General features: G+C 38.8%; 1 protein-coding gene across 1 annotated transcript in view; it reads right to left on the reverse strand.

Annotated features, from left to right (window-relative positions):
- LOC310924322 (histone-lysine N-methyltransferase EHMT1-like) overlaps positions 1–13,187 on the reverse strand; it is a 36,790-nt gene extending 23,603 nt beyond the window's left edge. Inside the window, exons 1-6 of the mRNA XM_083886027.1 lie at positions 13,061–13,187; positions 6,142–6,584; positions 4,171–4,249; positions 3,995–4,077; positions 776–1,001; positions 550–695 (exon numbers count right to left, since the gene is read on the reverse strand). Of these exons, the coding sequence (XP_083742153.1) occupies positions 550–695; positions 776–1,001; positions 3,995–4,077; positions 4,171–4,249; positions 6,142–6,522 (915 nt within the window). The 5' untranslated portion in view covers positions 6,523–6,584; positions 13,061–13,187. The remainder of the gene's footprint in view (positions 1–549; positions 696–775; positions 1,002–3,994; positions 4,078–4,170; positions 4,250–6,141; positions 6,585–13,060) is intronic.
- Positions 13,188–17,535: the final 4,348 nt, after the last annotated feature.

Here is a 17,535-nt window from a genome sequence, read left to right on the forward strand (position 1 = left end):
AGGACATTTTAAGTAATATTTCATCTAGAGAGTGCAGGCAGGGTGGAGAGGGTGGAGACGAGTGTCAGGGGTGATGGGTGACAGATGGATAGCAGCAAAGGTGAAAGGGAAGGTCTACAGTGGCTCCGTCTAAAAGACAGGAAGTGGAGCTGGAGGTGGCAGAGCTGAAAAAAGTCACTTGATAACACTTCTCTAATTTTAAGGCTAATAATTTGTGTTATAGTAGAATTTGACCATATTTATAATCAATTTCAGGGTTTCTAAAACACATATCTAGAGCTGAAACAGTTAATCAGTTAATTGATTATTAATCGATTACTAAATTAATCGTCAACTATTTTGATAATCGATAATTGGTTTGAAGGATTTTTCATTTTTAAAACAAGATTTCTAATTGTTTGAGCTTTTTAAATGTGAATATTTTCTTCGTTTCGTTGGTCCATTTAACAAAGACATCATTAAAACTGAATCATTTTGGTTTGTGGACAAAACAAGATATTTGAGAATCATTTCAAGTAAACTTTTTTTTTTAATTTGTATGATTCTTACCATTCCATCCATGCTCTCCATGGCCATGCAGGTCTGGTCCGGAGTGGGCAGGCTGCCTCCACAGTGAGGAGTCTCCATGCGACAGCAGCACAGCGGTAACTCCTCCGCCAGGTTTGTTTGGGTCACATCACAATCCGCTCCCATGCCTGTGAACACACAAAGATGCCAACACAACTTTAACAACAATAACGTGACATTGAAGCACAAATGAAGATGATGTAATCACCTGATGGAGGAGGTGAGAGCAGCTTTTCCTGAGCTTTGAGGTCAAGACAGTCCAAAGCCAGCTCTGTGTATTCAATATGGTTGCTTTCTCCTTTTGGTTCTGCTTCCACCACAGATTCTTTTCTGACGGCCACCGGTTCATTGACCACCACAGCCTCTGGTGTAGCCGCTGCTTTTCCATCTACAGTAGCTCGGTTCTTCTCTACACTGGCTTCAGGTTCCTCAGTCTGATAAAACAAACACAAAAGGAGTGAACATTTGACAAGATCAGAACCTGGGTCACAGATGTTGGTGTCAAGGTGCAATGTCTCATTGACAACAGGTACACCGGACATGAATATGTGTTGTTTTAACAGATAACAACAATAATAATAATAATAATAATAATAATATCACTGCCTTTGTGCTAGAAATGCCCATCCAAGAGTTCCCACAACTTGGTTGACGTTATATTCAATGACTTTCAAAGGACTTTCCAGTGCCAGTTCCGATCCCTTCCCTTCAGGACCAAATGTGCTGACACAGCTTAAGATGGGAGCAATCTTTGAGAGCCGCTTCACCTATGGCTTCCACTTTTATTGACTTGCAGCATGCTCTGCATCCGAGTAAGTATTTGTCCTTGGGATCTTGGCAAGTAAGTCTTTGTAATTTTCTTTTTTTGTTGTTGTTGTAATTATCTTGTTATTAGGAGATTATATAAAGAAAAGACAAACACAAACCCAAACAACAACAACATACCATTCAACTTTTTACATCCAGAGGGGTATAGATGCAAAAGTTAAGTACATAAAATGAATGAATAAAACAACGTATGTAGCAGTGTTTTTTTGGTGTGTATCTGCGAGATCTCTGAAAAAACCTGTTCTGGTTACGTAAACAGCATTTTTCTATACCGGGGAACAAGAGCGCACGTTCCCCCATGTAATCCGCGCAGCGCAGGCTTGTCCAGGTGCCGATTTGAAACCCAAGTCACACTATCAAGTGCGTCATCATTACGGTTACATCGTTCTTGTCAATAAAGATATATTATTTAGGGATCCACCGATAATTCGGCGGTAGAAACACAGCTACAACACGGTGGAACAGCGCCTTTTAAACGCTGGAAAGTCTCTGCGCAAAAGTGAAACTTGGCTGCGTCAGCTCATCTGATGCATATGTTATTCCCGTATTTGCAGCGTTAAAGCGTCTTCTTTCACAAAGATTAAGACCACGTAGTGAAACGATGAAAAGTGCGCTCTGCTCTTCAGTCTGTCACGTTTCACTCAGATCACCTGCACTTCATCGCGACTGTACTCCATCCTCGTCATAAAGATCATTATTTCTGTGGGGATAAAACACGTAGAGAAATGATCCAGTCTGCTTTAGATATGAAATGAGCGCTTGGAGACGCAGAGGAGCGACGAACGGCGCAGGAGAGGGAGAAGAGAACATTGCAGGGGCGGTGCGCAGAAATAAAAGGTTTGTCTGCACCAGATGAGGCACCACCACCACTTTTATATTTATGTTGCTTTATCTTACTTTTAAATGAGTAGCAAAGTATTAAAGTAAAAAATTGTTGCATCAAGATGCATCGATAATCGTTTTAGAATCGAATCGTTGACCTCTGAATCATAATCGACTCGAATTGTCATAGTAACCTTACCGACCCGCCCTCACCTATTCCATTCACAAAAACGGGCCCGTGACTCGTCCTCCTCAATGTGCGCACCATCATCTGAGAGCACAAGGAGTCTGGACAGCAGAATCACCTTTTCGTGCACAGCTTCCTCAACCTCGTTGGTCGTGAACTTTACGTGTTTGTGACACTTCGACTTTTATTTATTTTTGTCAAGGTGCGCATGTGTCGATGGTCAATCGTTTTGTCGACAAAAAAGTCCCATCCCTAGTAGAAAGTATAGATAATTGTTGCAAAATGTAATGAAGTAAAAGTAAAAAGTATGCACTATTTATTCTACTTAAGTACAGATACGTTAAAAATGTACTTAAGTACAATATTTGTACTTCTTTACATTCCACCACTGGTCTTCAGCAAGTGAAATGCATGCTTAATCTGATTCAGGTCAGATGATAGACTTGACCATTGCATAACATTCCACTTATTTGCCACAAAAAACTATTTGGTTGATTTTGCAGTATGCTTTGGGTTATTGTCCATCTGCACTGTGAAGAGATGTCCAATGAGTTCTGAAGCATTTGGCTGAATAGGATATTGCTGGAAACAAGAATTCATCCTGCTGCTTTTGTCAGCAGTAACATCATCAATAAATTCAAGGGAACCAGTTCCACTGGCAGCCATACATGCCCACGCCATGACACTACCACCACACTTCACTGATGAGGTGGTATGTTTTGGATCATGAGCAGTTCCTTTCCTTCTCCACACTCTTCTCTTCCCATGGTCCCATCTGTCCATAGGATGTTCTTCCAGAATTGTAACGGCTTCTTTAGGTGTTTGGCAAATTCTAATCTTGTCTTCCTGTTTTTGAGGCTCACCAATGGTTTACATCTTGTGGTGAACCCTCTCTATTCACTCTGGTGAAGTCTTCTTTTGATTGTTGACTTTGAAACACATACACCTACCTCCTGGAGAGTGTTTTTGATCTGGCCAACTGCTGTGAAGGGGTTTTTCTTCACCAGGGAAAGAATTCTTCTGTCATCCACCACAGTGGTTTTCCGTGGTCTTCCAGGTCTTTTGGTGTTGCTGAGCTCACTGGTGCATTCTTTCTTTTTAAGAATGTTCCAAACAGTTGATTTGGTCACACCTAATGTTTTTGCTATTTGTCTGATGGGTTTGTTTTGATTTTTCAGCATAATGATGGCATGCTTCACTGACAGAGACAGCTCCTTGGATCTCATATTAAGAGTTAACAGCAACAGATTCCAAATGCAAATGTCACTCCTGGAATCAACTACAGAACTTTTACCAGCTTGATTGAAGATGAAATAATGAGGGAATAGCCCACACAAATAGCTTTTCAGTCAATTGTCCCATTACTTTTGGTCCCCTAAAAAGTGGGAGGCACATATAGAAAGTGTTGTAATTCCTACACCGTTCACCTGATTTGGATGTAAATCAGGCTCAAATTAAAGCTGAACGTGTGCAGTTAAAGCACATCTCGTTCGTTTCATTTTAAAGCCATTGTAATGGTGTATAGAGCCAAAAAGAAGATAAGTGTGTCGATGTCCTAATATTTATGGATCTGACTGTAAATGTACCTGCCTTTTCCTGCTGTTTAAGGGTCTTGGTCTTCTTCTTGGGGACCAGGTTGTACATTCCCATCTTCCGCTTCTTCCTCTTCACAGCTAGAGAAGCACACAAAGTCAGTCAGTTAAATACAGACTGCATTCAAGGATGTTCAGACTAATAATAGTTAGTAAATGTAAGGAGGAGCTAACCTGACGGCGGTTTAGTGGCAGCGGCTTTCTTCTGTTTGCCTTTGTGACTAGCGACTGGAGGTGCTTTCCTGCTTGCAGTCTTAGGAGAGAAACATACTTCACTATTTATTCAACAAATTAGATCCTACTTTTTAACCGTGTTAAACAGTGCTGCACAGAAAATGTATTATTAAAAAAAAATATAGATATATGAAAACTATTAGAGGAAAATGCTTATGTTGTAAATTTACTGTCAACTGTCAGTGAAGGTTCTCAGTCATCCAGGTCATAATCTTCTTCAGTAGTTATCTGTCAACTATTATGATTTTAAGCTTCTTAAATGTGTATATATGCGTTTCTCTGCTCTGTATAACAAATAAATCATTTAATTTGTGGACAAAACAAGACATTTCAAGTTCATTATTTCCAGGTTTGGTAAACACCAACCAATATTTTTCTAAATTGTCTGACATTTTCTGCACCAAATTACAAAAAGTACTAGATTCATCCACAAACTAATCAGCAGATTAATTATGATGAAAACAGTAGTTGCAGCCTCAACACTATGAACAAACGAGCAAGCACACAGGTAAGAAACGCATTTCTTAAAAACAAAGCAAAGCAAACATTTATAAATAAACAAAACATGACGACTCTATGGAAGCTGATAGCAGCCATGGTCATTGCCATATTTTTTCAGTCCGTTATCTTGAGATCGCAAAATAATCATTTTGTTTGTAATCACCAGGATAATGGACCATTATCGAGATAAATGACTGCATTATCTAATTTTCTCCTGATAAAGAGATAATAAATATAAAAGTTTGTTCCCTCTTTACTTATAATTTCTTTCATTGATGAGTGTCAGTCACAAAAAAGGAAAATCTACAAACCAGTGCATCAGGCTGTACTTCAGTCAAGGTCTAAAACAGGCAGAAACTGCAGTGTCTTTCAGTTGGAGATTGCACTTAAGTGACCATGCACTAGTTGTTGACTTCATTAGTGACCAGATAAAGAGGCCAGGTTTTCATGGATACCGAACAATGCACAAAATGGTACATATAATAACCACACAAGGTTATCGCTGCCTACTTCATGAACACAAGAACGAGCATGTTGACTGCGCTGTCCATAGTGCTATTGTCTAAAAAGCCCCAGTCGGGATATTCATTTATTCATCGTCTCTACCGCTTTATCCTTCACATGAGGGTCACGGGGACACTCGTGTCAATCCCAGCTGACATAGGGTGAAAGGCAGGGTACACCCATGCACACACGGGGAGAAATAGGTATAATGTGCACACAAAATTAATAATATTAATAACATTGTCATGAATTACCAGAGAGCTGCACAAGTAAAGCTTGAACATTTTAGGTGGTCCTGTGGTCAATTCAGAGTGTCCAAAATGTTTTTGGGCTGTGGGAGGAAAGCAGAGAGGCTAGAGAAAACCCAAGCACACACAGGATCTTCTCCTTAAATAATGACTGCTGATTTGAATTATATCTGTAAAATTATCGGTAAATAGGGAACACATTTTTATTTTTGTTATCATGTTATGGTGAGAAAGCAAACCTTGTCATCTCGAGATAACTCTTTATTTTGACAAAACGGGCCTCGTTATCTTGAGCCTTTTTTTATCTCTATATAACGAGAAAACAAGCAAGCAGTAATTAATCGCCTCAGCACGTTATAACGGACCACTATCCAAATAATCAATAATAAATTGATTATTTGGTGATTTCGAGATGATGGACTGAAAAAAAAAATAAGAAAAAAATACATGAAACACGAGCTCTGGCTGTATTTGTCTGTTGTGGTTGCTTTAGAAACATGGAGACACATGGCGGGCTTCGGTAAAGCAATCTTAAATGCTTATTCTAAAGCAATTACAAACTGGACTTTTAAAAAAGATCTGTATAAAATATGGAAATATTTTACATGAAATGATTTTACTTTGTGCATTGGCTTATCCGTTCAGTGCATATGTTTACCTTCACAACAAGAGAACTTGCTGTAACTGCTGTTGTAGCCTGTGCAGAGGCTGAACTCGGAGTTTGTCCCTGTGAGCTCCCAGCAGCAGCAGAAGAAACAGAAGAAGCAGCAGCAGAAGTGGCAGCAGCAAGTCTCTCCTTGACAGGTGGGGAAGTCACACGTCCAGAGGTACCAAGGAATGAACCACTAGAAGATGGCAGCTGTTTGCCGGTAGCTCCATTACTGCTCACTATGGGTGAGCTGTGGAAGGGAGTTATCTTCGCTTTGGGCCTTTGACCACTCTGTGCTCCCTGCCACTTGGCACCCACCACTGAGCTGGGTGAGGGAATAGGGGCTCTTCTGCCTGGCCCGGGCCCCTCACTGGCTCCACTGTGATCCATTGTTGTACTGAGTAGGAGGCTGATTGTTAAGTCTGGTCAGACCGTGGCAGCCACTGGAGCACCTGAGAAATACAAACTTTTATTCCCATACACAATATAATATACAATAGTGTGTGTGTGTGGGGGGGGGGGGATGGGTATAAGATAAGATAAGATAAGATAGCTTTATTTATCCCACAGTGGGGAGAGAACAGGGTTTCAGCAGCTCCGTATACAGATTAACAATTACACAATATTATAAAAACTGGATGGATCGCGGGAAAGAGTAGACGTGTCCCCTTGTGCTCCGGGGAAATGCTACCTAAACTAATCTTTTTCTGTACAATTTGAATTATTAACAGCTTCAGGGAGTTTGTGGAAACACTTTTGACCCTTTTTGGCTGAATTATTTTGATTCCCGACCATCAACGACGGAGAGTCCTCTAAGGGAGACCACAAGACACAGCAGGTCACAGGGCCAGGTTTGGGCTAACTATTGCTCAGTTACAGGTATTCAGTGAATTGTACAGTTTACAAGAGTTTTTTGCTCGTTGCAGTTTTTGCACACACCCCAGTTGAGAGGATGCTTGTGCCAGGGTGGGTTGGAGGGTGGATTGTGTGTGGATTTTTGTGTACCTGTCCTACATGTTTTTTTGTTTGTTTTTCTTGTCCGTTATTGTCAACATTATTTCCAAGCTAGCTGTGAGATCCGTCTCACTTTTGCAGAAGACTTCTACAAAAACGGGTGCCAATTTGGCGTCCTTTTCTCCAAGCTAACGGCTAATGTTTAGTCAAGCTCAGCCACTTGAAAACAAGCGACACACACACACAACGACTTCAATGCGTTTTCTTTTTTAAATTATCGAATATATCGATAAAGGCAAAATGACGTCGATTATAATCGTAATTCAAATAACTATAACTTTTCGATATATCGCCCAGCCCTACTGACACATATAAGACTTAACATATTGTATACACACGTGTATATGTATCTACACGTATGTTTAATGTCTGCCGTGATTTATTTTGAGTGGGATTGAGTGAAGAAACATTTACTTCACACTCTGCAACTAATGATTATTTTTGGTGTCGACTAATCTATCGATTATTTTTTCGATTAGTCGACTAATCACGATTATTTTCGTTGAACTTGTGTTTAACCTACATACAGTGGACTCACGCGTGTGCTTTAATAGCACAACATTTGTCACAGATAAATACCTGAAACAAATGATCACAGATTTCTTACAGCTTAAATATCGAATAATATGCTCCAAATGACACCAGGGTTTCCCCCAGTGTATTACCTACCCTCCGCCAGGCAGCGTTGCGTTAGATTTTTTTTTTTACAACACAGCTTTTTCTATACCGGGAACAAGGGCGCATGCGCCCCCTTTTCATCGGTGCAGTGCACGCTTGCCCACGCTTGCCGATTGAAACCCAAGTCACACTATCAAGTGCGTCATTATTACGGTTACATTGTTCTTGTTAATAAAGATGTTATATTTAGGAATGCACCGATAATTCGGCGGCTGAAACACAGCGAGTACAATGTGGAACAGCACCTATTAAACGCTGGAAAGTCTCTTTGCGCAAAAGCGAAACTTGGCTGTATACATACGGCACATATTATGAACTCTCCGCAACATTCACCTCACACCTGAGAACATTCTCTCTCTTTGAGCAGTTAACTGAAGAGATCAGCTCATCTGATGCATCTGTTATTCCCTTAATTACAGTGCTAAAGTGTCTTCTACAAAGATTGAGACCATGGAGTGAAAACAATGAAAAGTGCGCTCTGCTCTTCAGAGTCTGTCACCACATTTTACTCAGATCTACTCGGATCCCCTATACTTCATCGCGACTGTACTCCATTCTCGTCAAAAAGATCATTATTTTTATGTGGGGATAAAACACGTAGAGAAATGATCCAGTCTGCTTTGAATATGCAGAAGCGCAGATCGCAGGAGCAACGAATGGCGTAGGAGAGGGAAAAAAGAACAGTGCAGCAGTGATGCGCAGAAATAAAAGGGCCGTTTTCTGGCCCCAGATGAGGCAGCACTACCAATTTTTTTAATTTGTGTTGATTTATTTTACTTTTAAATGTGACCATTGCATGGCTTGTTCTAAGATTCACCGGCCAATTACTTAATTAGTATTTAATAGGGCTGCAACGATACACACAGTCACAATTCGATTTGTATCACGATTTTAGACCCACGATTCGATACATTCCACAATTTTTTTTAAATTTAAAAACATTTTATTTAAACTTACTTATATAGCAACTTAATGTAACATTTAATAACAATATTTTGGAACACTGTGAACAGATTTGAACATAAATAAATAAATAAAAAAAGATTTTTCTGTAACAAAATAATACTGTTGAAAAATACAAAGTAGATGATCAATCAGACTGGGATTTGTTCCCAAAGCGTGCTGGGAAGTGTAGTTCTTCATGAGAAGTAGTTTTGTTCCAGTGGAAATAACTTGTTTTGATAAACAGCAAAGGTAAGACAACATTTCCGCTTTCTTGAAAGTCAGTAGGGCTGTAAAGTAAAAGTCGACTGGTCGACTAATAGGTCGACATGCTCTGGCTCGACCAAAATTGTGATTGGTCGACTAATTATTATTTTTTTTTTATGGTGAATTTCATTAGGAGGAAAGTACCACATGCCAATAGGGGTGTTTTACAGAACCCTTGCTTCACAGATAACAGCCTGTCTTCAGAGAACACCCCCCTTGTTTTCCACTATTTTGGTTTAGTCCAGCCCAGTGGTTTGTTGTCGCTCCGTGGCTCATGAGCGACAGACAAATTAGCGCTGCCATTAATTAGACGTGAATTTTGAGCTTACAGTCAGTCCTCCTGTCGCATCCATGTCAAAGACATCAGCAGAGTGACAGCATTTTTCAATAGTAGATGACAGTGAAAAAGTGTGAAACAGGTTGCTTTTCACAGCGCTACTACAAACATGACATATCATTTAAAAACACTAAGCTAAGGTTTTTCCGTCCGTTTTGAGTATGAACATATCAGAATTATTAGCATATTTCAATGTTTTAGATAGAGAGAGATAAAAAATCTGTGAATTCTACGCTGTTTACATAATCACGCTGACGCTCCAGTGCCGCTTTTCAATGAGTGCACTGTAATGGGTTTTTACCGCTCCTGCTGTTTAATCCATCGGTGTTTTAACTGTGTTTGGTGAACATAAGAATGGTTTATATGAGCTTTTAGCTGAGTTTCTGACCTTTCTGTGGGTATGCAGCACGTCTGTGTTTGTTAAAGTTAGAACTGCCCCTGGTAGCGGGGACATCAGTAAAGAAGAGATTAACATGATTAAAAAAAATAACGCGTTAATGATGACTGTAATTAATTAATCACAATTAACGCAATAATTTGACACCCCTAATTAAAATAAGTTTGGTAGCACTAACAGCTCATATCATGTGGCTGACTGGAAAAATAACTGGGAGTTAGAAAGAGCGTTTCGCGATTCTGCCTTCTCACGCCAAAAGACAGGTTCGTGGCTCTGAGTAACGCGATTTCAATTTCGATACGCATATCGTTACAGCCCTAGTATTTAACTTAAGTGGGAAAAAAATTATATTATTTATTTAATTTCATGAGTGTGTCTTTTTGTAAGACTCTATAGTTGGTGTAAAAGTATTGTTAATAAATGTCTTACAATAGCCTTTTTTTTTTTTTTATGCCGTGGGCGGCTAGAGAGGTCCTACCACCGGGCTAAGCAGGTTTTCTGGAGGAAACCCTGGACACAGTTGATAAGTGAAAGACGTACAATTCATTATAAACGCTAATATCGACAGGGGCTGAAATTAAGTATGTCAAAGCAGCTTCGCCTTTAATTCACTGATTACTGCTGTAAAGTACACATTAACGTAAGAGAACAAGCGTTCGCTAAGCTAGCTTCTTCAATGATTTCCTGACTGAATGACGTACGACACAAACGTATTATGTACTTGCATCATAGGCTGATGGTTAATTAATAAATGAGCATGGGATTTAAAAATATCTACGAGGTATCAACGTTGTGAACTCACTTCTCTGTGGTATGTGATGATACAGCGGCTCCGGGGTGTCTGCGTTTAAGGTGTTAATGCATCACCATATATATACTTAAGTATATATATATATATATATATATATATATATATACGTATAAACATACACACATGTATACATACAAATATATACATATACACATATATACATACATATATATATATATATATATATATATACACACACATATATATATATATATATAAAAATGAACATTACAGGGCGGGGAAGGGGCGAAATCAACAGGGCATACGGAGTTTTGCTGACATCATGAAACAGCACTCCAGGGTTTTTTCATTTCGTACTGCAGTGGTATTTTCGTACTGCTGTGGTACGCCAAAGTAAATTTGCATAGTCTGCAAAGAACCACATTAAGGGTAAAAAAAATCCCACACTTTTGAAGACCGTATACTTGTTTTTTTGCCGTTTATTCCTCGGTGCTCCCGCTACTGCTTGCCTCTGCCATTGTTATGAATTCTTCTTCTTCTGTTTTAAACTCCCGAGTCTCTGCGAGTGGCGACTAGAGTTCTAGTAAATATTTACCGCCACCACTGGACTGAGTAGCCCAATTTATACTCCTGCGTAAAGTGCTCTGCGTAGGCTACGCAGAGTCCTCTGCGTTGACGCAGAACCTGTTGTAGAGTCTCTGCGTCGTCTCCGGCTGCACGGAATATTTTTTAAGTGTCCGTCACTCCGTCAAGGGACAACAGAGACGGCAAGAGCTGCGATTGGTCCTGAGGACAGGCTGAGCGAAGCTGCTCTGTGCCAGCTCACAGTGAGCACCGATCGTCCACAGAGGGCGGAGCTGATCCCCGCCGACTTCGTCGCTGCCGAACTATAAATACGTCATATCTTAACACACACAGCACATGTTTAGACTCTAAATGGCCAATTTCTCGCCTCAAAACTGGCCAATTTCTCGCCTTAAAACTGCGTTACGGGACACAGAAAAGTGACAAACGGCCACTGTTTCAACAACAACAGTCTTTCTCCCTCGGACGCCATTGCTCACTGTAGCCAACAGCACAACAACCTTGCGCAGCAACCCCTACTGATCGGGCGGGAAATTGCAGCGCCTATCCGCCACCACGACGCAGAAGTATAAAGGCTTGAGTGGTCTACGTGGTGACGCAGACGGATAACGCATTACGCGGTCGGAGAAGTATAATGTGGCCTTAAGTCCTGACTGCAGTACGCAGATCGAGGAGTGGCTCAATGTGGGTGGAGCTAAACGTTTGACTCCGCCCACGCTGAGCCACTTGCCCAGTACCAAGCGGAAGAGGGAGAACGTGTGTTCGAGTTCAAAATATTGCACGCTTTTCTGCTTAACGGTAAGTTGCCGTTCGTTGTTCGTGTAAATTATTAAACAAATTTATGGATAAATTAACAAGTTGAGTGTAGAACTATTCATGCAAGTAACGTGTTTACTTAAGCCTCATGTTTATCTTGTGTGAATAACAGGTGGTGTTTTTGGCACTTTGCAAGTAGCAAATCCAGGTATATTAACACAGTATCTAATGCGCTGTATTTGTGTGTGTTTCTAACCTAGAATATGTCTGAGAGAAGTAAAGAAGGTAATCAATAAATCATTCACTTGAATTAGAACAAGATAAAAGAAAAGATTGATTGATTGATTGATTGATTGATTGATTAGGCGCAACAACAGGATTTGAATATCAACATTTAATGCATGGCCTTAGTCACCGTGTAGTGTATCAAATTTTGATATTGGAATTCTGCGTTATAATCGTAATAATCAAAACAAATGTATTGAAATACATTCCTTCATACATTCTCTGTGTCCATTTGTTACCTACAGTTACTTTTATTGACCTTGTGTTTTTTTTGGAAAGTCAAAATACATTTTGAAGCATTGTGTACATACTTTTGCAGCATGGCATGTTTTTATAAATGTACCACCGTTTCTACAATATTTTGGTAATGCAAGAAATGTTTTTGTAACATGTAACATTTACAAATATTGCAGGAAATGCAAGTCTTTTTTGGGAACGTCACTGACATGTTTTTGTAACATTATAACATCTGTAATACTGTTAGATAATAAAATAAAAATACAAAGATATAATAATTTAACAAAAATAGCAATTAATTCGTTGTCTAGAAATATAAGAAAAAAGATATAAAGCTTTTAAAATATTGCAATAATGTTGAGAATAGCAACTTATATGGTCAAGATAACTGTGACAGGAAGTTTTCACATTATCCCATGTCTACTTTTTAAAACACTCAAACACTTTGTCTCATAGTAAATGATGCCATAAAACAAATCAACAATGCAGTATGTGCATCATCTTTGTGGCATCTTTGCAGGACAACAATGAAGTTATCGCAATTTTACAGAGTGAATTTTAGAGCACAGCAGAGCAGACGTGCTTCTGGCGGAGCAGCAACGTAAGCATGGCGGCCATGTGAGACAAACCGAGAGCGGTAAAGTTGAACGAACATTACCGATAAGTTGAAGTAGGACCACGGTGAAAAGTTGAGGCAGAACAGAGTCCTCCTGCGAGCCCCAGCCGGTGTAGCTGTTGTACCAGAACGAGGATGAGGAGGGACGGACAGGAAGGTAACATTTCCCACTTCCGCCCCAACAACACAAGTAGGTTTAACTGCAGACCGCAGACACTGGCAAAACACGCCCCCAGTAAAAACACGCCTACTCAACACTGATTGGGTACGAGATCACGTCTGACGTGATGACGTTTACGTACTTGAAGAAGAAGGACGAGAGCGCGTGAGAGAGTTTAGATTAGAAGCGACACGAAACAACATAACATTCTTACAGTGACGGCTGAAAAGGTAAGAATGGATAAAGAACACATTTTGATAGTGATGACGAGATGAAGCCTCATGAACCACTGAAGCCTTCCATCCGAGTAGTTTATCCTTGGGCCAAAGCTTTATGGGGCTTCATTTGCTCTACTGCGTCATCAAGTGGACAATAAGTGTGAAGCGCTGACATAATTTGTGCTTAAATGATTCTGATAATAAACATGTGTTAGAATTACTTGTGTTTGGGAGGAAAAAAAAACGTGTGTATTCATTTTTATTCAAGAATAGCAACTTTTCTACAGTGCTTGGCTTCAGGCGGTTTCTTCTTTTTTTTTTAGATTATTTCACCTGCTTTTGAAAATACCCTTTCGCGGGGCACAGATGACGCTGGGGTACACAGGATTTTGACTGCTAGCCTATACAAACTGTGGTGGACATTTTTAAAGTTTTCCCACTTAATACTCATAATGCTTTATACACTAATAATGATTATATGGTAAATAATGTAGCTATGGTGGGAGCTGGAATCAATCCTACAACCTTCCCGTGCAAAACTCCAAATAATTAACCTTTAGACTACCACTTTACTCCATATATACATATGCTTTGCTGGATTATTGACGCACGTTTAAACATTTAATCGAACCACACTCCTATCTGTAATTACATTTTAGATAGCAATAATAGCATTTCTCCTCGTCAAAACTTTATTCTCACTAGTCAGAATGGTAATTAAAGATATGCGCAATAACATTCTTACTAGTGGAAATGTTATTTCAAGATATCTATAACTGTGATTCTACCAGTCAAAACTACATTTAAGATATATAAAAATCCTTAAAAAGTGTAAGTAGCCGTTTTAACATTTATTAATATTATTAATAAATAATATAATTTAATTATTATTATAAAATATATTATTTTATTATGATATGTATTACAGATATCTGTAATTCGATTCTTCCTAGTCAAAAAGAACATTTCAGGTATCCACAATGACATTCTTCCTATGCACAATTGTCATTTCAGATATCCACAACGTCATTCTTCCTAGGACAAATGCCGTCACTTTTGCCATTCATGTGTAATAGAATTCTTACTAGGAGAAACTCCCATTTCAGATATCTTCAATCCAATTGTTACTAGTCGTAATAACATTTACCGTAATTGTAATGAAACCGCACTGACGTCATTTGTCCTAGGAAGAATGACATTGTGGACAGGAAGAATGGAATTGTGGATAACTGAAATTAAAAGCCCAATACACATGAATGGCAAAAGTGACGTCATTTGTCCTCGGAAGAATGACATTTTGGATAGGAAGAATTGAATAACAGATATCTGTAATCATCAAGTCTAGCTATTAAATGTTAAAACGGCTACCCATCAACAGATATCAACAATGCTTTATGGATATCTGCAATTATATTGTTTCTAGTCATAATTCTAACTGTAGATATCTGAAATTACATTTTTACTAGTCATAATACGAATTGTGGATATCCATAATGCCATTTTTACTAGTCACAATGTATTTTGGATATTCAAAATTACATTCTGGATATCTGGAATAGTTTTTCTTTTTGGATATCTGAAATGAAAATTATGACGAGTAACAATTTGATCGGTTGTTTTTTCATTGAAACCAATGAACGAGAAATGGAAATACTACGCTTGTTTAGCTATTCGTTTTGAACCAAATACGAGAAAATTAAGTTTTTTTAGTTTTCCGTTCAAAACGAGAAAACGAAAAACGAGGAAACCAAATTCAAATAAACGGCCCAATTTTGTTTTTTGCAAATTCCTTTTTTGTTTTTAGTTTCTTTATTATCACTATCACGGCCCAGATCCCGGAAGTGGAAGTGATGCGTAAAATCTTCTAAATAAAAGCGCGCTAACTTATTTTCATATGTTTTATACCGTTCTCGTTATACACCGGTATGTAGTACATTTATTTTTGGTTAGTGAAGCTATAACAGCTGGTTGTTTGGAAGAAGGAGAAGTAGGCTATAATTATTTTTAACTAAGTATGTGAATGCATATTGTTAAGAACTTTTAACCTGCCTGCCTAAATAAAGAGCACCAGCGGAGGTCAACAGAGATCAAGCCAGGATGATCGGACACGGATTGATCAAGCCAGGTGAAACCAATCCTGGATCAGTGCGTGTACACAGCTTCCTCAAATAGACCTCGCTGTCGATCACAGATTCTCAGATTCACCATGACAACTGCGGCGTTCTTTTTGTCCTCGGAGGCGTGTGCTTGTGTGCGAGCGAGCGTGTGTGTGTGTGTGTGTGTGTGGGCGAACGTGCTTGTGTGCGAGCGAGCGTATGTGTGTGCGAGCGTGCATGTGTGCGAGTGAGAGTGTGTGGTGTGCGGGTGTGTGCGTGTAGATTAAAGCTGACTGGGCCAAAGCAGACATGCAGTATAAGTCAAAATTAAATACAAGAACATCCTGCAGAATGGTGATTTTCGTGTGGCAATTCCAGAAAGCCTTGAGGAATTTCTTAGGCGCCTGTAATCCGTGCCACACTATTTTGAAAAGTGTAAATAGTTAATTGTCTGATCATACCATTAAAAATAATATATAATTCATTTCTTGTATTCATTACATGGATTTGAAAGTTATACAACATTCTGTGCAGAATCAAGGGTTTCAGAGCTTTTGTATGACATCATTAATCAAAATATCCACTAATGTCCAACTGGGTTTGATTCAGATACCAGTGTTTCACATATCTAACATCTCATTAATGATGTAATCAGCAATAGTTTTGTTAATTGTTGATTTTGTAGAAAGCTTTATTGAGTGATTTAGCTCAGTAGTTGTACCGCATGTGGGTGTAAAATACAACAAGTAGACTTTTATAGTTCTAATACTTTTTCTGTCAAACAGACTAATAAGACATTCAAAACTTGTAGGTCTATATTAAACACCTTTTTGTAACCTACAGGTTGTCGTGATCTTGGAAGTTTGTAAAAACAAATTAAATTACTCACAAACGTTGCATTGTACAGAAGCTATTGCTGTCACAGTGGAAATGTCTTTTGGGGATTAGTATCGCGTTATAAAGTGATACTATTATTATATAAACGTGACAATTATATTGTATAAACGTGAAGATTATATAAACGTGATAATTATATTTCATAAATGTGATACTTTATTTTATAAACGTGATACTATATTGCATAAACGTTTTTCACGTTTATGCAATGTGTTCATTATATAATATAAACACGGTAATTATATTGTATAATCGGCATTTATATATTTTATCAGTTTGGCTATATTGGTTAATGGTTAATAGTTTACAAAGTCACTTTAATTATTCACAAATTGCATGCAAAGTACATTTCTGTGTTCATAAATGTCAACGAGTATTTTATCCGTCTCTATTATTGTCATTCACCATGGTAAAAAATCTGTCAATGAGTGTGCATGAGATACTTGTGTATAAATGAAGTTTCAATAAAAGTAAACGTCAACATGTCAGACGTGACCTCTCACACAATCGGTGAGTAGGCGTTCCAGAGCCCATCCAAACAAATGGGATGTGGGTCTTATCCTACCTCCAACTAGAAAAAGTGCACTGGAATGCCTGTCGTAGTGGGACCTTCTACTCCTGAAGTCGGGGATGATCGAACTACCCCGATAGCAAAATGATGTTGGAGAATAATGGTGGTGCCCATGGAGTTGCATGAATTGACTATAAATTTTATTTTCTGCGTGTAGACTTGTTTTAGACACAGCAATTTTATCACAACTTGTTTTTCATGTTATGGTGTGAAATTATGTCATAGTTATCTGTTAGCATGAAGATATGTAGGGCTACGGTAAAAGTATACTCATGATGTTACATATCATCCTATCGTCCATGTTTTCTAACATTCGACTTCAATTGCTGGAACGCTTTGAAGTAGGAGCTAGTAAAATTCAGGTAGGATATGTCCCACATCCCATTTGTTTGGATGGGCTCTGGAACGCTTTATGTTTGAAGAGGCATTTTGACTGTCAGCAATTCAGTCTACTTACATAAACAAGCGTATATGTAAAAGCGATACATATAACGTCATGAGTATACTTTTACTGTAGCCCTACATATCTTCATGCTAATGGATAACAACAACGTCATTATTTCACGCCATAACAT

The sequence above is a fragment of the Microchirus variegatus genome, assembly GCF_963457635.1.
Source record: "Microchirus variegatus genome assembly, chromosome: 3".
In the NCBI taxonomy this organism is placed as follows: Eukaryota; Metazoa; Chordata; class Actinopteri; order Pleuronectiformes; family Soleidae; genus Microchirus; species Microchirus variegatus.